The sequence below is a fragment of the Urocampus carinirostris genome, chromosome 6 (genome assembly GCF_059441175.1).
Source record: "Urocampus carinirostris isolate Australia breed hairy pipefish chromosome 6, RoL_Ucar_1.0, whole genome shotgun sequence".
In the NCBI taxonomy this organism is placed as follows: Eukaryota; Metazoa; Chordata; class Actinopteri; order Syngnathiformes; family Syngnathidae; genus Urocampus; species Urocampus carinirostris.
This window is the reverse complement of record NC_142354.1, coordinates 26,929,811-26,953,632: the sequence shown is the minus strand read 5'-3', so window position 1 is coordinate 26,953,632 and position 23,822 is coordinate 26,929,811. Positions and strand designations below refer to the sequence as shown.

Below are 23,822 nucleotides of genomic sequence, written 5' to 3'. Positions count from 1 at the left end.
ATCTCTTGGTTGACGTGTAAACAGTTCCTTAGTGGGCACTGTTATATATTGTAACGTCACGTATATAGCAATTTCAATGTAAAAACCACTAGCTAGCGTATTGACCAATTAAATGCACTTGAAGATGAAACGTTAAATGATATCTGCCTTTAAAACGGCAAATAAATGTTTACATTTATGGCTGAAATGATTATTTTAGGTGTCACTTTTTTAATTTTAAGATATCTCCTAGGTTTTTCTAACATACGGTGAATCAATGAGCTCATTTTAAGACATGTTCCACAGCCAGTGACAACATATATTCTTATTGGGACATTGTTTTATTTAGCTCCTCCTGGTGTAGAAAGAAACCTTTTTTTAAGGAAAACAATTTTTTTGAATCAAATAATAAGCAAAAATGTATGAACTATCACTAAACATGCATAAAAAAACTTTTAAGTTGAGAAATTAGCATTTTTTTGACATAAGATGATCCTCAGCCAGTGGGAGGTGACATGATTGGCCACCATCTTGCTGCCAAGGCTACCCTCAAAACCTATGTTTTTTTTTCTTTCTTTTACACATAATTTTAATTATGTCTTATTCCACTAAAAAACGAAACAATTTAGAACACGCTAAAACAATTGTCCAACTGTAAGATTTTTTCAAAGTATTATTTTTGTTTTTTCCCCTTGTTTACTCTTTTCTTTTTTATTTCTTCTCTTTTCTTTCTTTCCCCCTTTTCTCCCCTTTTTTCCTAGCTTTCCCTTTTTCATGTTTTCCTTTCTTTTCCCACCTCTTATTGTCTTCTTTTTCTTTCTTTTTTCTTTTTTCTTGTTTTCATTCTTTGCGAAAGTGTAGGCAAAAAAGTGAGGGGAAATTATGTGTTTTGGTCACTTTAAGTCGCCTTACTTTATTGTTGTGCATTTAGCACTTGTTTGTGGTTGCTCAACACCATACTGTCACGGTGGCCTTGGTGACCAGTCTGCCCCGCCCTCTGGGCAACAGCTGAAAGCAGTTCCACTAATTGTGGGTCTGTATTTAAGGCTGCATTGTGGGCTCTGCCGTTGCGGGTTCATTACTAGTATTCACAATCCCGGTCTGTTATGCCTTGTCCTGTTTTAGTCTGTTATGCCTTGTCATGTTTTAGTTTGTTATGCCATGTCCTGTTGAGTTCGTGCCGGAGGAACTCTGTATTGTTCTGTTTTGCCCCGGAGTATTGGGCGACTTTTATTTTATTAAATAAAACTTATGGATCGTCAACGCATTTGAGTTCTCCCTTCATGCCTCCTGCCTCCGTTCTGGTCCGCTCCCCTTCCACGCCACCATGCCCTCGTGACAGAATGAACCCGCCAACAAATAGAACTCAGCGAACGATCCCAGCGCGACTTGGGGAGAGCTGGAGAGCGCAGTTCGGCAGGCGCCTACTGAGTTGGCCTTCCCTGCCCGTTCGAACCACGGCCCCGCCCGTCGTGGCCCTTGCTGTGCCTCGAATGGGGTCCCAGGAAGAATTGACGCCTGCCTGCCCGACTCCCGTGCCGATTGCCTGCTATTCCCTCTCCCCTGCGTGCAAGTCCGACTCCGACTCCGCTGCCCGTCGGGCCGACTCCGACTCCGCTGCCCGTCAGGCCGACTCCGACTCTGATGCCTGCCTGCCCGACTCCCGTGCCGACTGCCTGCTATTCAGTCTCCCCTGCGTGCCGGTCCGACTCCGCTGCCTGCCAGTCCGACTCCGCTGCCTGCGTGTCAGTCCGACTCCGCTGCCTGCGTGCCAGTCCGACTCCGCTGCCTGCGTGCCAGTCCGACTCCGCTGCCTGCGTGCCAGTCCGACTCCGCTGCCTGCGTGCCAGTCCGACTCCGCTGCCTGCGTGCCAGTCCGACTCCGCTGCCTGCGTGCCAGTCCGACTCCGCTGCCTGCGTGCCAGTCCGACTCCGCTGCCTGCGTGCCAGTCCGACTCCGCTGCCTGCGTGCCAGTCCGACTCCGCTGCCTGCGTGCCAGTCCGACTCCGCTGCCTGCGTGCCAGTCCGACTCAGCTGCTCCTGTTTTGCCGGTTCTGATTTTGACTCTCTCATGTCTTGTCTGTTCTGATTTTGACTCTCTCATGTCTTGTCTGTTTTGATTTTGACCCTCTCATGTTTGCCTGTTCTGATTTTGCCTGTCCTGTTTACCTGCCCTGATTTTGCCTGTCCTGTTCTCGTCGGTTCTGCCTGTCTGTTATCCCCTGGCCAGTTTGCCCACCAGACCCCCTCCCTGCCGAGCGCCGATTCCGATCCGCCCGACGCAGATGGCGCCTGCCTCTCCCCGTTCCTGCGTGTTCGGAGGAGGGAGCGGGGTTGCCCCAATCGCGGGCGTCAACATTCCGGGGCGTGAGGTTGTAATTTTTTCTTTTTTGGGACCTCGGGAGCTGTCCCTTAAGAGGGGGGCTCTGTCACGGTGGCCTTGGTGACCAGTCTGCCCCGCCCTCTGGGCAACAGCTGAAAGCAGTTCCACTAATTGTGGGTCTGTATTTAAGGCTGCATTGTGGGCTCTGCCGTTGCGGGTTCATTACTAGTATTCACAATCCCGGTGTGTTATGCCTTGTCCTGTTTTAGTCTGTTATGCCTTGTCATGTTTTAGTCTGTTATGCCATGTCCTGTTGAGTTCGTGCCGGAGGAACTCTGTATTGTTCTGTTTTGCCCCGGAGTATTGGGCGACTTTTATTTTATTAAATAAAACTTATGGATCGTCAACGCATTTGAGTTCTCCCTTCATGCCTCCTGCCTCCGTTCTGGTCCGCTCCCCTTCCACGCCACCATGCCCTCGTGACAGAATGAACCCGCCAACAAATAGAACTCAGCGAACGATCCCAGCGCGACTTGGGGAGAGCTGGAGAGCGCAGTTCGGCAGGCGCCTACTGAGTTGGCCTTCCCTGCCCGTTCGAACCACGGCCCCGCCCGTCGTGGCCCTTGCTGTGCCTCGAATGGGGTCCCAGGAAGAATTGACGCCTGCCTGCCCGACTCCCGTGCCGATTGCCTGCTATTCCCTCTCCCCTGCGTGCAAGTCCGACTCCGACTCCGCTGCCCGTCGGGCCGACTCCGACTCCGCTGCCCGTCGGGCCGACTCCGACTCTGATGCCTGCCTGCCCGACTCCCGTGCCGACTGCCTGCTATTCAGTCTCCCCTGCGTGCCGGTCCGACTCCGCTGCCTGCCAGTCCGACTCCGCTGCCTGCGTGTCAGTCCGACTCCGCTGCCTGCGTGCCAGTCCGACTCCGCTGCCTGCGTGCCAGTCCGACTCCGCTGCCTGCGTGCCAGTCCGACTCCGCTGCCTGCGTGCCAGTCCGACTCCGCTGCCTGCGTGCCAGTCCGACTCCGCTGCCTGCGTGCCAGTCCGACTCCGCTGCCTGCGTGCCAGTCCGACTCCGCTGCCTGCGTGCCAGTCCGACTCCGCTGCCTGCGTGCCAGTCCGACTCCGCTGCCTGCGTGCCAGTCCGACTCCGCTGCCTGCGTGCCAGTCCGACTCCGCTGCCTGCGTGCCAGTCCGACTCCGCTGCCTGCGTGCCAGTCCGACTCTGCTGCCTGCGTGCCAGTCCGACTCCGCTGCCTGCGTGCCAGTCCGACTCCGCTGCCTGCGTGCCAGTCCGACTCCGCTGCCTGCGTGCCAGTCCGACTCAGCTGCTCCTGTTTTGCCGGTTCTGATTTTGACTCTCTCATGTCTTGTCTGTTTTGATTTTGACCCTCTCATGTCTTGTCTGTTTTGATTTTGACCCTCTCATGTTTGCCTGTTCTGATTTTGCCTGTCCTGTTCTCGTCGGTTCTGCCTGTCTGTTATCCCCTGGCCAGTTTGCCCACCAGACCCCCTCCCTGCCGAGCGCCGATTCCGATCCGCCCGACGCAGATGGCGCCTGCCTCTCCCCGTTCCTGCGTGTTCGGAGGAGGGAGCGGGGTTGCCCCAATCGCGGGCGTCAACATTCCGGGGCGTGAGGTTGTAATTTTTTCTTTTTTGGGACCTCGGGAGCTGTCCCTTAAGAGGGGGGCTCTGTCACGTTGGCCTTGGTGACCAGTCTGCCCTGCCCTCTGGGCAACAGCTGAAAGCAGTTCCACTAATTGTGGGTCTGTATTTAAGGCTGCATTGTGGGCTCTGCCGTTGCGGGTTCATTACTAGTATTCACAATCCCGGTCTGTTATGTCTTGTCCTGTTTTAGTCTGTTATGCCTTGTCATGTTTTAGTCTGTTATGCCATGTCCTGTTGAGTTCGTGCCGGAGGAACTCTGTATTGTTCTGTTTTGCCCCGGAGTATTGGGCGACTTTTATTTTATTAAATAAAACTTATGGATCGTCAACGCATTTGAGTTCTCCCTTCATGCCTCCTGCCTCCGTTCTGGTCCGCTCCCCTTCCACGCCACCACGCTCTCGTGACACATACAGACATCTAGTGGTCAAATATTGCACACTGTACCTTTAAAATGACCCAAATTTTCAGATTTTTTTTTATTGTTATCTTTTCCTATTTGATTTGAGAAACAGGAAAATATCTTCAAGTAAGAAAAAATATACTTAAATTGAGTAAAATATTGAGCCAACAAAGTAAGAATGTATTTTATTCTAGTGACTTTGTAAATCTCTTGACTTGATCATAATTGGTGAATACTTAAAGGGACAGTGTTTAATATTTAGTGCCTCATAGTTGTACAAAAATAACTTTCTTTCAGGAAGAAAAATTAATACTGGGCAAAAATACATGAGCTATCATACCAATGTTAATTCTTATTAAAAAAAAATCATAGGTTGAGAAATTTTAAGAATTTTTTACACAGTAGAATCCAAACCTACGTCGCCGCCATATTTGTATGGCATCCAGTTGCCACGCATCCTGACCGTGGCTCGCACCAGACAACACAGTTCCATCTAGTGGTCAAATATTACACACTGGGACTTAAAAGTTGAAAGGAACATATTTCTTCATTTCTAACTTGTGTTACAGAATATTCAAAATACGTTTTATAGCACTATTAGAAGTCATTCGATTATTGAACTAACGATCGAGGGCATAGTTTTGGCATGTACGGAGGGGACGTGTCCCCACCAGTGTCAAGCAATCATTGTTTGGTCCCTGACAATTTTATGTGATCACTTATAGAAATCCTCACCAATGCCAAGATTTAACTAATGCTGTTGTCCCTACAATTAATCAAATTAATTTGTTTAGTTTGATGTTTGTATAATAAATGTATTAATGTGCTTCTCCCTCTTGATTGTTATTTTTTTTAGAGTGCATCGACTAATTAGCTCTGTGATTAGCAAACCTGCATCTCCCATGTATGCCTGATGGACAGTCCAGCTGCAAATCAATCCCATTTTAAAATAAATTTTCCTTCCATTACATTTTTGGCTACCAAACCGAGAAAGCTTCAGAAAATGTGCTTCTCTCGTTTAGCTTTTAATACCGTAGAATAGAGACGAACCAGTTGGAGCTTTTCTGAAATAAAAGAAAAACCTCTAGTTTTAAGTCCCAAACCACTAAAGCCTCTCCCCTTTCAATTGTAGAGTTTGCCATTGGCGTGCCATATCCTTCCTGCTTTTCTTGTAGGAGTTCGCTGAACCCCGAAGACCGTATCAAACGAGCACTCCTGCTCCTAGCTGTGGAAAGATTGGGTTACTTTTGACATGATAGGACGTGTTTATCGTGTTGTGTTACCACGGTCCATTGTTGACCTTCACAGAATAATGAAGTTGAGCTGTGGTCTACTCTCGCCCTTTTTTATGAACAGTTATTACCTTACAGATGAAAACGCTCAGAAAGATCACAAATAGATAAGATCGTTTACGGTGTTTTATTACAGGAATGTACAGTAATTGACAATGTCCCTTTACTGGCAGTCATCGAAAACCTTTGATGAAAGACCTCCTTGATCTTTAGATCTACTCAGGTGGTATTAGGCCATCAACACCTGATGACAGTCACTCAGTCTCACTTCTTCCTGTGTGGAGTTCGGTTACATCATTGCTCTTGTAAAACCATCAGATAACTCTAAATGGATGTATAGAAGAAAATGTGATTTTTTTTCTTTCTTCCACACAGAGCTGAGATCAACTGGAACTGCTCATCATTTTGCCTACCTCCTTAACACGTCAGACTTCCGGATCTTGCGGATGGACGAGGACTATGATCGCATGTACATCGGGAGCAAGGATCACATCCTATCTCTTGATCTCCATGACATCAACAGGGATCCTCATATTGTAAGAACCGCAGGACTTTTTAACTCACATTTGCTGAAATGAAATGCTGCTACTTTGACTCTTACAGCCCTCAGGGCTAAATAATCTTTTCCAGTGCAACAGCAGCTGTTTGGGTTAGCTCAAATCCATTTTTGTTGGCATTCCTGTTCTATAGTGAGTCATTAAAATAAAAGGCTGTTATTGAGTTAGAGCAATTCTTGTGGGACTAATATTAACCTTGGAGGACTTCCATCGAAAATTTAGAAAGGAACGCCTATAAATATAAGTGACGTGTAGGTGTTTGCTAATACAACTGTTTTTCTTCTTGTAGATCCACTGGCCAGTCTCTGAACGACGAAAGATGGAATGCCTCGTGAGTGGGAAAGATGCCAATGTAAGTAAACATCTTGACAGCAACTCTACAATCCCAGCATAAGTCATTAGATTTCCATTATTTCCAACCGTTTTTTTGGGAAATATGTGTTTAGTTAAGGTGGCAGTTGCTCTAAATTTAATTTTCCACCACTGGCTTTGATTTTTAACTATTGAATTCCAGTGTTAACAATAGAACGCCAAAATAAATAAAACATGCAATGAGCAATGAATGATAAAATAGATGAATAATTACTGTTGTTTCCAATATTGGAAGGGTAATAAGGTTTTTTAAAGCTAATATTTTGACCTAATTATTAATCCGTACCTATTCTATCTTTATTTTAAGTGGAGTGCCATGTTGTATCTACATGTAATCTACACTACCTCGTAATTAATGTTACTAAAGACACTTGTAAACCTAATCTTTTCAGGAAGAGTGTGCTAATTTCATCCGTCTCATTGAGCCATGGAATAGGACGCAGCTGTACGTATGTGGGACAGGCGCTTACAATCCAGTTTGTACGTTTGTCAACCGGGGACGGAAATCTCAGGTAAGAATCTACTTGTTTAATACAAAAACAACCCAAGTCCTTCTCCACTAGTCAGGTTTTTGTTTTCTCTATGATGAATCCAATATATCTAATGATTTTTCAACACTATTAAGTAAATTGTAGTACTTATTTTGTACGCAGGCACAACGGATTTACTAAATCACAGCTGCAGTCCCAAATGAGCAGTTAAAGTCACTCTGTTTAGCCTCAGCCATTAATGGCACCACTTGAATTCCCAAAACTAAGCTAGACATCATAAGCTTCTTGTTCTTCTCAGTAAAACTTCACTCTTGTTAAAGTATTATACTTGTTTCCCAATGATGATCATGGGAATCGAAAAAAAAAAAGACATTTGATGTCATTGACTACTGGATGATCCCTTGAGATCTGGCTAGAAACTGTGTGGGACAAGCAGCAAGCGTGTGTTTTATGAGCTTCTTATTGCATCTGGTTTCTATTCTACTTTCTAACAAGGGTTTTCCCTCTTTTCGGTCACCAATCTATCAACCCTTTCAGCACTTCATCCAGAACATCTGGGATATTCCGCTCATGTGCGAACGTGTGGACAATAATTGGGATTGGGAGCTCCCATTATGGTGTGCCACCTGTAAAGTTTTTAGATTTGCCAAATAATGAGATGGTTCTTTTCATTGTGACGTAAAAACTCGGGGGTTGAAAAAAAACCAAAAACAAATATAGTCATTTATTGACCAGTCCACTATTGGACTATTGGATTTGAATCAAACCATCAAATTTCTGTTTTTTAAATTTTGTTTTTAATTTTTTGTCCAATATGAGTCTTGACAAAATGTTTTTGTTTTAATGGGGTGTTTTTGCAAAAGTATATGATTCTGTTTTTTTTCACCAGAATTACCAAATTTATTGGAGTTGTTATAAATAAATGGACACATTATGTTTTTGTTTCAAACTAAATACAAATATTTGTGTGGGTTGTACAAAACTAAACAAAAAAGGAACACATTTCTAAAGCCAATTAGGATAGCTTTTTGGGCAAACTAACCCAAAGGGTTTGTTAACACCCCAATATGGGAGCAAAAAATGTGTTACTTTACTAAAAAAATATTTTTTACCCCTCTTTTATTTAGCTTATGCACAGTTTTGAGCTTAGTGATGAATTTAATTATAAGTAACTACATTAATTTTGCTGTAGAAAAAAAAAAATTACTTATCAATACAAGTAAGACATATGACCTGGTCAACCTACTCATACTTACAACCACGGCCAGCAGATGCTCATTTTTTTCCAGCAGATTACAGTTTTTTTTTTTTAAATTCAATGTCTGACACCGCAGTACGTAGCAGCCTGGCAACATGAACACCAATTTTGCCAGCCATGTGGGCATAGTAATCTGCCACAACACTCAATAACCAGATTTTTTTTTTCGGTAGCAGATGTCCCCATTGAAATAGATTTATGACCAATTGTTCAGTTTTTCTTAATATGATGATAAAATAAAACATTTTGTTTTTGTTGATGATGTTTTGTTCTACTATACAACCCAATTTCTTAAACCAATTGGAAGAGTCATGAAAAACATTCCGACATTTCTTTTCAAATCACCCTCAATAATGGGTCACTCAACTCGTGACACACATTGGGTTATTTTTTACTTCTTTTTTTGTTGCACTTTCAGTATTTATTCATAGTTTTTATATTGTTTTTCATAACAACTAATTTTCCTATGCTTTTTTTCCTTAATGGTATTCCTACACCAATCCATTTGTAAACATCATCTTAGGAAACAATGTCATACAAAACCAGTCAAGGAAATATACAGGAAAAAACATCCCACTTAATCGACTTAACTGACATAACACCCAGACTGTGTCGCTATTTCCTATTTTAGACTTCCATGTATCTACAGATGGCCCAGGCCAGAGGAAGGGCAAACCGTGCAGCCGAACCCAACGCTGTGCATGAGACGCTCGGACTAAAGGTGTGATGTCGGCGGTGCAGGCTTGCTTAAAGCTTGGAATCATAATCACAACTTGCTTGTCCCATTTCTTTGTTGCTGGCCGTCGCATGTTCAGATTTGCTCCCCTGCATGCTCTTTTATTTGTTAAAAGAATCCCATCATTATTTCTTATAATTATTCAGATACATTTTGTTGCAAAGCTTTATTTGTGTGTCTCAACTGCATCATACTGTACTTGGGTGACCAAAACAACTCTGAGTAAATCATTCAAGACATTGCCACACCTCGTCAATGCTTCCTCCTGCATGCCATTCACCCTTCAACTGGAATGCCGCAAACTCTTTTCCACAGAGGCAACAGGTTTCGTAGCAGGATTTATAAGCCCAAAGCAAACACCAGTCATCTGTGCAGCAAAGGAAATAAGAGCTGCATATTTGAACATGTTCTACAGGCACTTTAAATAATTGACTAGTTGGTTTAGTGTATAAGTCTTTTTAATTATATTATTTGTAGGGCATTAGAGCATGTGTCCAAATAGAAATGTTTACCTCTTTTCTTACATCACCATGCGTCGTGATATACCAGTGCCAGCTGATTTTGAGTATTTTGAATGACATTTCAAGGGCTAAAGAAAGTTTTGTTTTAGGGCTACATAAACACAGAGACTACCAAATAATAGACCAAACTTTCATGTTTCACCAAAAGAAAAAAGTTTGTTTCCAGCTTGTTCAATTTTTCAGGTATTTGCTGCAGAAAATAAGTTAGTTTTGTTGCAAAATTCAGAGAAAACAAGGTTTTGACTGTCAATCGGATTAATTAATACTGTATTGAAGCTCACTGACGGTTATGCTTCGTAAATGGTATTCAAAGAGTTTACAGGACGCTCTTGTTTGTACAAGTGGTGATTTTAGTCGTTTGAGTCAGAATATGAAGACTCTTGTATGGGAAAATGTGGTTTTACCACAGCGCCGCAATCGTTCCTCCACTTTGGTACTGATAGACCGTGACGGACAGTAAAATGAAATGATTCGAAATGATTTGCTGGTCTTTGAGGCGCAGCCATCAGACATGCCACTGCATGCCACTGATTCAGTTATTCCCTTTCGTAAATTCCTATTAATCATTTCACAATGTTGCCATGTAGGGATGTATTGGGAATCCATAAAGCAACTTTTGCCTTTGTTTTTTTTTACTGTCCTGGATTAAAGGTGTCAAGTGTAGACCTGTATCCAGGAATATTTGACATACCTTCCGTCGTGTATAGAGAAGCAGCACTGCATTCGCTTTAAGATGGATTTAAAATTCCTTCTTCGCCCTGCATTCCATTTTTTTGGTGTTTGAATGCACACTCATTATTCTAATACTCCATCCCCCACCAGGCCTTTAAGTTCCCACAGGAGTCAGAGAGAGCCTCGTTTTCCCTCCTCAAGGGAATTTCTGTGACAAGATCAAGAGTGCTGAATTTATTGCCTTCTCCTTCTGATTTTGCCATTGCAGGAAGATATTTTCCATTTGGAGCCTGGCAAAGTGGAGTCTGGGAAAGGGAAGTGCTCCTACGACCCCAAGCTCAACAGTGTTTCAGCTTTGATTAGTGAGTTGCTAAGATATTATGTGTATTCTCATTCATTATCATGACATACTTCTTGTTTTTTATCAGGTATTGCTGGTCGATAAGTATTTGAAAAGGTTGCGCATTGGAAGAATGTGGTCAGATTTTTTATTATCCCCAAAATTAAGAGAGGTTTTTGAGAGGTTTAACCATGCTTAAGAACATGTGGACATTGACCACATGCATTTGTTTTAGCTTTTCCTGAGAATACAAGACTACTTGGTTGAATTATGGTTCACTTAAAAGAAAATTGTGGGATACGAAAACCCAAAACATTCAAGGTGCTTTATTTGGGGAATTTAACAGAGAAATATAACAGGAAAAAAGATGAGTACCTGGTAAAAATTCTTCTGAGAGCTAGCAAAAATAACAAGATTATGGTACGAACAAACATGTTCTCCCCACTGTAGAGAAATGGGTGTGGAGGAAATATTTTAATTGGAAAGAACCACATTTCCAATGAGTTTACACAAGACACATTCATGGACAAGTGAGAAAGCTAGAATAAAGGGAACACAAGGACACAACAATTGAGACTGGACTTTGAAGAATGACTTGAGCATAGAAGATATTACCCAACACTGCAATATTTCTATGCTTTTGACTTTTTTTCCTGGGGAATCCATGACCAGCACTGAAATGTTTTGGTTTAAACTCTGTTCAATGTCCTATTTCTTAAAGTATTAACTATATCTGGGCGTACAGTTTTTTACAATAAAAACATCCCATTATGTGACAACCCCTGACCTTCCCCTACCCTTATTCAAGCAAAGAAGGTTCGCAAGGAAGAGCATTCAGGGAGTAGGAAGAGTAAGGAAAACGAAACTCCTTTAACAATGGTAGGACAGGAGTGCCCTAGCTTCTCCCTAGTCATGGCACCTCAGCAGTTACTGACAAGCTAGAATTTTTTTGGTTTGAACAAATTTATTGACACTAATAACAGCAAACAAACAATGTGAAGTTTTAACAACCCTTCTCGACAATCTTAATTCGAGGAAATTACATGATTGGCTCTCTTTTCCTTAATGTGTGCCAAAAGGATTGGCCACCTAATTTCCCTTGAATGCATCATATAAGGGGAGCGCAACATTGTCTGGATCAAAGCCATCACTTTTTTATAGTGTTTTATACCACATTACACGTCATCATAGGATCATATCATCCGTCAACATTGAAATAATGGATGGAAGAATGAATCGGGCTGCAGAGAACTGGGACATTAAATGTAAAGGGGGACAGAGAGCTTTGTTTCTTCCTCCTGCTGTTGCACCTGCTCCCCAATGGGGCCCCCTCGGCAGCTGGAGGGCAATCACCTTGCCTTCCTGTGGCATAATAAGGCTGCCATAAACAGTACAGTACACCCACCTGTACGCACACATGCACTTACTCATGTTTTGTGTGTTAGTAATATGTGAAAGGTTGTTGGGGAGGTTTATTAGATGGGAGCAACTTTACCCTTCTTGTACATGTTCTTCATTACTAGGACTGTATGGGTTTGTTAAAAACTATCATTAAAAACTACAACACACCTCCTGCAGTGCAGTGTAGCACAAATACCCTTTGTATAATACTGGAAGTGAACATCTGATTCAGGTAATTCAAGAGTAGTAATGTCAGCAATAAATGCAAAAAATGAATTAACAAAAACACATTATTAAGCGCAATTAAACCTATATAGTTAACTACTTCTGAGTAAGTAATTCATTCACAACATTTAGAATTGATTTTACTTTTACAGGAATTGTGTTGCCCGAACTTAGGGAAAAAAATTATTATTTTGACAGTACCAAGCAGATTTTGATGATATTTAAAACTTAAAGGGTTTTTGTTTTGTTTCTTTTTTTTTAAACAGCTTACGGTACTATGAACTACTATCCCTCATTGCACAGTGGAATCTTAGTTAGAATTATGACTTTTTGTACTTTAAATGACAAATATATACAGCTGTGGGAAGTTACATGCTATCCATTTGATTTGATTTGAAAGATACAACAAAATGACTTATTGTTCTCACAGAACCATAAAATAATTGTGATGTTGTTGAAAGTTTTGCTCAGAATCTACAAGCCAATGGTTATTGAGCTTTATCGTCGACGGCGACTTTAATCGGGCATGTTTATTGACTGTACTCCCAAATCCTTCAATTGTGGACTCCCAAATCTACTAATTGTGGACTGAGCAATTCGGAAAAACGCTGGACTGTGTAATGTAAGATCAAACATTCGGGAACTCTGTTTGACCCTCACAACAACGCTAAACATTTATACCCTTTGATGCAATAGTGATTCCTTTTCTTTTAAAATAAGTTATTAGTGGAGACGATACCCACCCATACACAAGACTTTGTTGACGAAAACCCCACCTCCTCTGCCGTTCTCGCGGTTTGTTACAAGTCCAGCTAGTCGGAATTTAGAGAAAATCATACTAAAAGCTTGTTTGAATGTGATATTGGATTTTTTTTTTTTAGATTTGGATTTTTCAAATAAGCTTCACCTGATAAATCATAATTGCAATACTTTCAAACACATAGGTGAAAAAACTCACAGTGAAGGGTTCCCACCGTTGTACATACCTAGACCAGTGCTGGGTGCATTACTCAAAAACAGTTATAAAGGTTTAGTTTCTAGTTACTTCATTTAAAAAGTAATTCAGTTAAACCCCAGATTACTGACAACGCACGCGTTACTCTAAAAGTAACTATCTACATTATAAAATAAATTAAATAAAACATGTACACCAGCCTGTAGAAGAGTGAAGCCTTCATATTTTTTGGCTTATGCAATCTTAAAAATTGCAAACAAACACTTAACCAAAGCACTCCTCATCTATTTTGTGTCGGGGCATCGAACCACTCAAAAATCTCATCCTCCAGTTCTGGGTACTTTTTCTCCAGGCATGGTGTATTGCAAAAATAATTTTACAAATAAAAAGTCTAAAATTCATCCCACTCACTGTAAATTCAGTGGTAATGTTAGCCTCATTGTTTTCGCATTTGTTTGTAGTTTCTGTGTAAGCTACACTGTGTCCCCACACGCTGCCTGTCATTCGCTACTGGTGACACACAACCACAATTGTGCTTATAAACTGACCCCCTGACTTAAATATTTTATTCTATAGTTTCAAATTCTCCTTAGGTGCGAGTGTATACGTTAGGGAGAATATCTCCATGAGGAGAAATTTACTGATCTCTTACTCTGTGCTTGAAACGGCCATAACTGTATTTAGTTCGAATTTTTGGGTAAATATAAACATGCCCACCCTACAATGCAAGTTGCTTGCGGATAAATCATCAATCACAGGACTCAGTAACTCATGATCTGCCTTCACTATGTAGTCAAATAATGTAGTAACAGAGTAGTGACACTTTTTTTTTTTATCAATAACGTTTTACAATACTCACTACCAGGAAAAAGGATTGCGTCCCAACACTGACCCGGATGTTTTCCTGAGATGGGAGGGGCTCTGGTTGGAGATTGAAATTGTGCTAGAATTTTCACAGACAGGTGATTGGAGCAAAGCACCATTGTCTGCGCTTTTAGTGCGAACGTATTTTAAAAAAGTTGATTTAGCTGATAATGTCCCCTTTAAATGATGTTTCCAGTCGCTTCATGTAAATGTCAAATTCAGAAATAGATTACTGTAAAATACTAATACTGTACTTTTTGTGCCAATGTTAGACGTACTGTTACAAAACTGATTTACTGTATTTCTTTTTCAGACGGTGAACTGTATGCTGGAGTTTATGTCGACTTCATGGGAACAGATTCAGCCATTTTCCGGACGTTAGGGACAAAGACTGCCATGCGGACCGATCAGTACAACTCCAGATGGTTGAATGGTAAATGTCTTAATTCTTTTGGACAGAACAGTAAAATGTGAATTATTCAATCCATTCGGAGTATCTTAACATATGCTAAACAGGAAATGCATTCAGTTTATAAAATATTTCAGTCTCTTCTATCCACAGATCCCACTTTTGTCCATGTGCACCTCATCCCTGACAGTGCTGAAAGAAATGATGACAAGCTGTATTTCTTCTTCCGGGAGACGTCGTCTGAGATGGGGCAAAGTCCTGTGACCCAATCCCGCATCGGGCGCATCTGCCTGGTGTGTACCTTTTCCAGTGTGTTTGTTTACCGGTGTAAACATAATGGAGAAAGCAGCATCCATATAAAAACAGTGTCTATTCCCAAGTCGCCCGCTGTGTTTAATGTTTATGTGTTGGATTCGTATTTGGTCAACACTGATGTGCTGGAATCCGCACGTGTCTTTAACCTTCCACTATACAATGCAGCCTTCTGTCTGTTAAATTGCTCTCTGCCCTCTCACCTTTTACCCTTGCGGCCTTTTTTGTATAATCGTCCTGCAGCATTTTCAGTAAAAACACCAGTCAAAAGTAGTAGATATGTTTTAATGTATATTTTTTCACCCAATAACGTAACATGACCAAATGATTAAAAAAAAGTAGACAGTATCTTAGCTAAGCAATGTTATCCTATAAAGGATTTCAATTACACCAGCACACAAACACCTATCCCTTTCACACCGTCTTTACTTATATTATCAGTGCCAATAGTTTTTTAATTAAACAAAACTAAATCACCGGCATTATTCCTAAGAATTTTCCTGCCAAAATTAATTTGTTAATAATTTGTACATCGGTTTTGAAATAAGTAATGAATACACATAAATAACCACATTTGGCCTGTCCACTTTTCATTTTATCAAATTGTTACCATTGAAGTTGATGCTTGATAGATCAATTTTGACTGCAAAAAGCTAATCAGTCTTTAGTCAATAAAACAAAAAAAGGTCATAATTACGGGTGAGAAACTGGAACTCTAGGGATTTCAATAATTTATATTTCAAAATGTATGTAAACAATTACCATATTTTCCGCACGTCACGGGGCACAGGAAAATCAATCGTCTTTTGTCATATATTTTTCATACATAAGACACACGGGACTTTAAGGTGCATTAAATTGAGCGTGTATAACCGTTGGGCTCTTCTATATTTATATATTCGTGCAATGATTGATCAGTCAATAAGTGTCGCTGAATAATATCGCAAAACATTGTCTGCAACAGAATTCGAACGCAGTCACGGCGGCAATCCCACTTACACTTTACCACCGGACCACGAGTGGTACAGATATACATACGAAAGGCATTACAAGTTATCTCATTATCTCCTTACACTATTTTTACTCCAATGCCTGAAACACTGATTTGCTTCCCACATTTTATTCTGCATTCTTATAGGTTAAACAGTTTCTCCACTTATTCACTTGTGTGTTAGTAACATTGTGGTTTAATAAGTATACCTACATAAAAATAACTTGCATAATATTTTGTTAAGACTTTGTTTTCTGTTTCTTTCACAACCATGGTCCAGTGACAAAGTGTAGGCGCCCTTACCGCCATGACCCAGATTGGAATCCGGTTAACTATAATGTATTGCAATTTGGGTCAGCAATGCAGTGGTGTACAGTAAAACCTCATGTAGTAACACACACCCATGAATACTGTATGCATTTTCAATCTTATGCACCTATCCTGAGATATACATGAGGCACACCTGGTTGTAAGGCGCACTTTCGAATTTCTGGTCAATTTGGGGTTTTTACGTACACCTTGTAGTCCTGTTTGAATGATTTTAATAACTGAAAAATATTTTGGTTTTCGATTGGTTATCAATTAGTATTTTAACCTCTCCCCTTAGCCTTTACTAGACTTTTTCATCTTATTATATTACATATTAGTCAAACACTGTATTCTCTTAAAATTGCTTGATAAGCATCATAAAATGTTGGGACATAAGTCTCAATCGCCATGCAAGGTCTTATAGGAAGAAAGTAGATTAGCATTTTTTTCCTGTCATGGAGCAGAATTAATATGTTAAAAATGATTGCAATATTTTAAAGGATATATCCTAGGTAAATCTTTACCATTCTTAGTTCGTGTTTTACTCCACCACAGATGGTAATGTATAAATACGAGGAGACTGTGTTTATCCTCCCCACCCCCATCCTCCGCTTGCTTCCTCTTAATTCAAACCAAAATCGTGTGGGAGACTCCACCTGTGGTTTGTGTATAGTGGAGTAGAAAAACGAGTAGGCGAATAGGATGTGCTCGTGGCTCAATGATGGCTAAACATTTATTTTATTTTTTTGCCTTTTTTTTTTATCTTTTTCTGTAGAATGATGACGGTGGCCACTGCTGCCTTGTCAACAAGTGGAGCACCTTCCTGAAGGCTCGGCTCATCTGCTCTGTGCCAGGGGCGGACGGGATGGAGACGCACTTTGATGAACTCCGTGAGTGCAAAATACATCGTTGGCACCTTTGGAGTAATCTAGATACAGAAAACAATATTTTTGGCATTGTAACATACACTACAACATATTATAGCACCTCACCAATAAGAGCAGATAAAATAATAATTCCAGCCAAAAACACATTTAAAATATCGATACATTCGAAAGAAGAAAGTACTTACCGTATTTTCCACACTAAAAGGCACACCGGATTATAAGGTGCATCCCCCAAAAAAGTATTTTGTCACATATTTTTTTACACATAAGGAGCACCGAAATAAAAGGCGCATGAAATTGAGACTTGAATGAGAGCTACCGTATACATTTATGACATAAAGTAGTGCAATGATTATTCAGCGAATATGTAATGCTTGAAATCCCAAAACATTGCAATGAGAATTGAACCCAGATAGTGGGGAGGGCAAATCCTGCTCTGCATACCATATAATGCGATTTGGGCCAGCGATGATTATCCAATACGTAAGTATATTCTAAAACCTTGTGTAGCAACGCACTCCTGTAAATACGGTATGCATTTTCAACCTTATCCATAGTATTGTGTGGTATATATGGCACAACAGGTTATAAGGCGAACTTTCAAATTTCTGGCCACTTTTTTGTTGTTAGGTGCACCTAATAGTCCGGACAACATGGTACTCTGAATCACTTTTTGTCAATTTAATGTAGTTGTTATTGGGGAAAACAGTCTCTATAGCTATTGTACTTGTCCTAATTTCAAGACAAATAGAAATGTTTATCTTGCACATCTTTTTCCCAATACTTTTTACATCATACTACAAGTCTCAAATGGAACAGAAATATGTTTCCTTGGAGTGAAACCCTTTACGACTGTCAAACAAGTTAATCATTTTGACAGAGAGCTCACAGAATAAAAGACAAAATGGCAAGATTTATTAAAAGCATGTTTATTTCCAAGGACCTGTCTTAGTCGATCACATCTGATCAGCTAAAAGGAAACCTACCGGTTCTGATTCTGAAGCCGCACCTGGTAAAAGTGTCCCACATTTTATAAAGATTAATGCACATGTGCTGGATCTTTGGCCCCCTTTTTTCATTTTATGACCCATCAAGGGTACTGTAATAGGACACAGGACACCACCATCATTTCTTTTCAAGATGTCTTGCATACGTCTACTTTGTTTAGTACGTGTGGAAAAGGAGAATTGATAATCAGCAGGTTGGATCACCATAGAGGAATGTCTGTGCTACTTAGAATTGCCTCTGTGATGGAAGGGGGCTTGATGTGTCCCTGTGTGTCTCACCAGTTTGAAAAAGGGCCAAGCATTGGGTATGTCTACATGCATGACATAGTTGAATTTAGGTTATGGACTATTTCGAATAATCCATTAACATGACTAGTAATTTGCTAATAAACCAATTAGAAGGGTTTGAACCATAAGCGACATTAGGCAAATAGTTGTCGGTCACAATTCAAATTTCATTTTAAGGGCGCTTGAAATCCTTGAAAATGCTTGAATTTAATGTGTTTTTAAGGATGGAAATGTGCTTGAATTTTAGGTCAAGTCTTTGTAAATGCTTGAATTTTTTTGCCATGTTTCTCAACTAGTCTGCTTTAAAATAACACTAACACTGCTCTCTGGTGGGTTTACTTTGCCATTGCATTTCTTCTTTGCTCGAGATTAACAGCAGCTGGCGTTAGTTTGTGCGGCACTGTCTTATGAAGTGTCACGCCCCAGAAAACAAGTCCTTGCTACACCTAAACAGCGCACTATGTTATGTGTATTAATGTGGGGACTACCCATCAATCATTTACATTTATTATAGGCCATGCAAAGAATTGAAGTTGTGTTTCACAGTGGTGAATCGTAATGGAAAGAATTTCCCGAAACTGAAAATGTAAGCTACATATTCATTTTTACCCAACACAAAATCACGTCCTGATAAACGCACACGCAAGAATATATATTGTATACAGGGGAAGGTTAAATTGTATATTGTATAATGCATGTCAAACATAAGGCCTGCAGCCTGTTCATGATTTAATCCGGCCCACATATATTTCTGATTACGTCAGATAACGAAGTGAGTTGAGAACTTTTAGCAAAGGTATGATTTTTTTAAATGAATGCAAACTAAATCCTCTTTTCAGTCACTAGAGGGCGGTGTTAAGTTTGTATGGCATGCTGTTGTTGTTTCAGGTGTATAACTGCATTCACTCAACTGTTAACCAGTTAACACATTCAATACCAATGAGAATCTTTTTTTCTCCCATTGTTTGTGTTCAGAAAAGTAATCTGTGATTATATGACATGATTAATGTAAACAGTGTTTTGATTGTCAAGGGGACGGGACCAAGATAAGTTCTGGCATTTTCCTGTCAGCCCTTTTTTGCGTTCTGTTCTGTCAATTGTTGATCAAAGCTGTTGATCTTAAATGCGTTAAAACCTTGTTCATGATGATCAGTTTAAAAAAATTAGAAATCAATCAATCTAGGCTGAACTACCTAGTATAACACTGAAAAACAAAGATAAACATGTGGAACTGACATTATTTTACTGTACTGGCCCGTTTGATAACAGAAAGTCTGGATCTGGCACCAGAATCAATCCGAGTTTGACATACCTGGCATAAGGAATCGGATGAGCTGAATAGGTTAACATGAACAAATAATCCAACTATAAACAAGCAAACTCAACCATCTTACTTGGACTATTAGCAGTCCAAATAAGAGCATATTTGGATCATTGTGTGCAATTACATATTATTTGCGATATTCCAATCCTAATCCGACTTCCTTGCATGTAAATGTACTGAGGACTGGTCACGACTGTTGCATAACATGTGACAGGAATGAAAGATTCCATGCTCAAGATGTCTGAAGAAGAGTTTCTTCATCACATTAGCCCTGTTCTTGCTTTCATCTCAACCCAGTTGCAGTTCCAAGTCGCACATTTTACTTTTCATATGTGACATTTACCTCAAGGCCTGGGAACGACTATATCTATGACTCTGACTTGGCTCGTCTGTAACCACACAAGTGGCTCATCTGTCTTCTTGCAAACGGTTCTAGGCTGGTTCTTCTCCTGCAGATCGTTATATAAAGATCGAGATAAGGGTTTGGACGCAGAAATTGATTTTTACCCCATGAGTCGTTGTGGTAACCATCCATGAAATGGACCCCGGTGCAGTTTTTTCTTCATTAGATCAAGTGCAACAGTTTTTAAGAGTACTTTATGGACCTTAACTTTAAACAATGACCATTACCATACAATTTTTTGATCTTCCTAATTTTCTTCCATGCAAGAATGTTTAAAAATCAACAGATTCTTGCTTGGAGTAATTTGTAACGGCTTTTTTTTTGGTGTTGCTTATTTTGCTTTTTTTTTTCCAGAATAGTGGACACCTAGTTTGGGGTTATTTTGTGGCTTTGTTTGGGCACAACACATAAAGAAAAACATCAACCATTAATTAACAAAAGGAAACAACAAAATATTCGAGAAAAAAGAAAGAAAAGAAACAGCGGTTCAAATACAATGATTGTATACATAAACATGTGCCCAAAGGGAATAGGCTTAGTCTGAAGCTTTTGAGTGCCTACCTCATTCAATTGTTTGCTTTCAGGAAATACATATTTAAGATCAAAACAACACATGCAGAACCTTACCCAACATAAGGAAAATTAGAAAACAAAAAAAAATTATTTCAGACCTGCAATTATACTGCTAACGACTCCTATGTAATAAAGTACCCAGATAAACTCTTGATATATACAGTAAATACAAATATATATATATGTATACATTTTGTAAACACAATTACTTTTGGGGTTGTTTTGCACAAATGTATGTAATTTCATACACAAATAAATGTGTATGTATGTATATATGTATATGTATATGTATATATATATATATATATATATATATATATATATATATTTTTTTTTTTTTTTTTTTTGCTTTTTGGTGACTTTTTAACAACATGTCTTAATAAAACGATCCAGTTCAGGGGTTAGTTTGTACAACATGGCCTCATTTTTTTCTTTAAAGCAAAACAACCCAATTCTGGTGGGAATTGTTTAAAAAAATTGCCTTTTCATTAAACACAAGAATCATATTTGAGGTGGGTTTTATTCTAACAACCAAGAAAGTTGGTCAAATGAACTGAGGTCATTGATTAGTGATAAATAGCATTATTTCTTACTGAAATGTTTCTTAGATTGTACCTTCTGCCCAAAATGATCAGTGGTAGCTACTCTTTCGACGACTAAGGATAATCATTAAATGGATTTATACATAAAATTAAAGACATAAATATTTATTCAAACTCCTGTGTCTCATGAACCCACCTGACCTACGGTTTCTTGTGGGATCTTGGAGATTTTCAATCCCACACTTGTTCTAAATCCAACATCTGGTGGCATGTTTCTTCAAGAAAGATGAAAGTTCAGCGTCTTTCGCAGATGACTTCCTTTTCGGGGAGGAGGGGTCTCGACAAAGTCGGGTTCATGGGAAACCTGTGCAAATATTTAAGATGAGAAAGATGTCTGTTAAAAAGCGTGTTAGAAATAAATAAAAGGACGATTAGACATTTAAATAAAATGTAAATATTTAATAGGAAACAAATAGTCCTAAATATTCCATCATCTAACTGAATTATCAAATGAATCTATTATTTTAATTAGCTAACAATTGTTATTCCCTGTTTCAACAAAATTTGCTAGAAAAGTCATTGATGATACCATAAACATCATAGCAAGAACCGATAGCATGTCTTTTGCCTTTGCTCACTGCGGGCAGAATAGGCACGTCAGCGAAGACAACAGACCAGACCTGAAAAATTGATAATAAGCCATTGCTTGGAAAAAATAAATACAGTGGAACCTCGGTTCTCGACCTTAATCCGTTCCAGAACCCTGTTCGAAAACCGATTTGTTCAATCACCGAAATGGTTTTTCCCATTAAAAGTAATGTAAATCGTTCTAATCCGTTCCAACACCCTGAATGTTTACCATGAATGTTTAACGTAAACATGAAGCTAACCCAGGCTAATCGTACATTCGCGGTAGCGTAATCTTCCGTACGAAAGGTTACGCTAACATGAACGTGTAAAAATGAAAAAAATCAGGTCGTTTACACGTCATTTAGCACCCGGGTCTCCACAAAAAGTGGTGAGCGGTTCATTGAAAAGGGGCTCCGTTCCAACACCCTGAATATTTAACTTGAATGTTTAACGTAAACAAAGCTCACCCAGGCTAATCGTACGTTCGCGTTATCGTAATCTACCGAATCTTGTCTTCCTTTGATTATTTAATGAACCTTCTCATCATTCATTTTAATTGTCATTGAAATGTATACTGTATTGTTATGTGACTTTAAGTTCTGACATTAGACAGATTTCGGTCGATTTTGAAACCCTATTAGAGCGCATGAACAAAAATCAGAGTAGAGGATGGGTCATCAAACTGAAATATAAATACAATGCCGTTAGAAGACCAAGATTAACCAAATTAAGGATTTACCATCCAACACCTTGGACAAAATAGGAGTGTTCTTTGACTATAATTACTGTTAAATGTTGTTTATTGTCTTGTTCATTGTTAGATTGTCGGCTTTTGTTCAAATGAATTTTTGGGGCATTTCCTGGATTAATTTACCACTTTTTAAACCTAGAATAAATGCAGTAGATTTTCATGCCTCTGCCTAACGGCGTAGTTGCTTTCCAGTCAAGTAACCTATTAACCTAACCACTTTTTTTGCAGGTGATGTTTACATCCAACCAACACATGACATCAAAAACCCAGTGATATTTGGAGTCTTTTCTGTCTCCGGGTTGGTTCTTTCACGCATTCAATACAAATGAATTGAATTCTACTTTATACTGGTCATCATGTTCTTAGATCATTTTTTCCTCCCTCCTGTGTCACAGTTCTGTCTTCAAAGGCTCGGCCGTTTGCGTTTACTCCATGGCGGACATTCGCATGGTCTTCAATGGACCCTTTGCCCACAAAGAGGGTCCCAATTACCAGTGGGTAGCCTACACCGGGAAGATCCCCTACCCCCGCCCAGGCACCGTAAGTCTCACCTATAGAAGGTGGACCGCACACGTGAATACCACAGCAAGCTGGCACAACATTGATTTTTCTTAGCTTGAAACCACAAATAGTACGGGTGTTATCAAAACAGAATCAGCAGAACTATACTTACTCCAAGACGTGTGTGTTTTTCTTCACCTTAGTAAGCTGAATTTTGATGATTCTGTTTTTTCCCGTAGTGCCCTGGGGGCACATTCACCCCCAATATGAAGTCCACGAAGGATTATCCGGATGAAGTGATAAACTTCATGAGGAATCACCCGGCCATGTACAACTCGGTCTATCCTGTACACAAGCGCCCCCTGGTGGTACGGACCAACGTGGACTATGAGTTCACCACTATTGCAGTGGACCAGGTTACTGCTGCGGATGGCAACTATGAAGTTCTTTTTTTAGGAACTGGTGAGTTGTGACCGTTTTTTTTTCATTATTTCCAATTCATTCATTTAGTTTTCACCCAGACACACATACTAGGAACGACTCCTAGGCGATATCACAACTGTCAGTGCGAAAATCTCAAAATTGTGGTGGGGAAAGGCCCCAGTGAAAATATTTTTTGAGCATCAATAGTGTTTTTATCCTATTGTGATATATATATATATATATATATATATATATATATATATATTGGTGCTACTGTAAATGATAAAAATATATATGTAATTTGAAGATAAAAAATTAGCTCACATTTTTCATGATTTTGTTCATATTTATATAAATGTATATTTTTGGGGATTTAAAATCGAAATCATTTTTAAGTCCTAATTGTTTTTTTTTTT

At 39.9% G+C, this 23,822-nt stretch overlaps 1 protein-coding gene and 1 long non-coding RNA gene across 3 annotated transcripts in view; one reads left to right on the top strand and one right to left on the bottom strand.

The window, feature by feature from the left end:
- The window catches only part of LOC148364430 (semaphorin-3F-like), a 69,777-nt gene that overhangs the window by 38,244 nt on the left and 7,711 nt on the right, over positions 1-23,822 (top strand). Inside the window, exons 3-13 of one of the 2 annotated variants that reach the window (XM_088338522.1) lie at positions 6,040-6,200; positions 6,511-6,573; positions 6,986-7,105; positions 8,974-9,063; positions 10,540-10,633; positions 14,370-14,489; positions 14,619-14,758; positions 16,853-16,967; positions 22,711-22,780; positions 22,878-23,022; positions 23,223-23,445. In XM_088338522.1, coding sequence (XP_088194648.1) covers positions 6,040-6,200; positions 6,511-6,573; positions 6,986-7,105; positions 8,974-9,063; positions 10,540-10,633; positions 14,370-14,489; positions 14,619-14,758; positions 16,853-16,967; positions 22,711-22,780; positions 22,878-23,022; positions 23,223-23,445 — 1,341 coding nt within the window. The remainder of the gene's footprint in view (positions 1-6,039; positions 6,201-6,510; positions 6,574-6,985; positions 7,106-8,973; positions 9,064-10,539; positions 10,634-14,369; positions 14,490-14,618; positions 14,759-16,852; positions 16,968-22,710; positions 22,781-22,877; positions 23,023-23,222; positions 23,446-23,822) is intronic. The other variant, XM_088338523.1, reaches the window with a different exon arrangement.
- On the bottom strand, positions 16,865-23,280 carry LOC148364431 (uncharacterized). The gene is made up of 3 exons (XR_015850754.1): positions 23,156-23,280; positions 21,298-21,465; positions 16,865-17,005 (listed from the first exon to the last, which is right to left on the bottom strand). It is a non-coding gene; the product is annotated as an uncharacterized LOC148364431 (long non-coding RNA).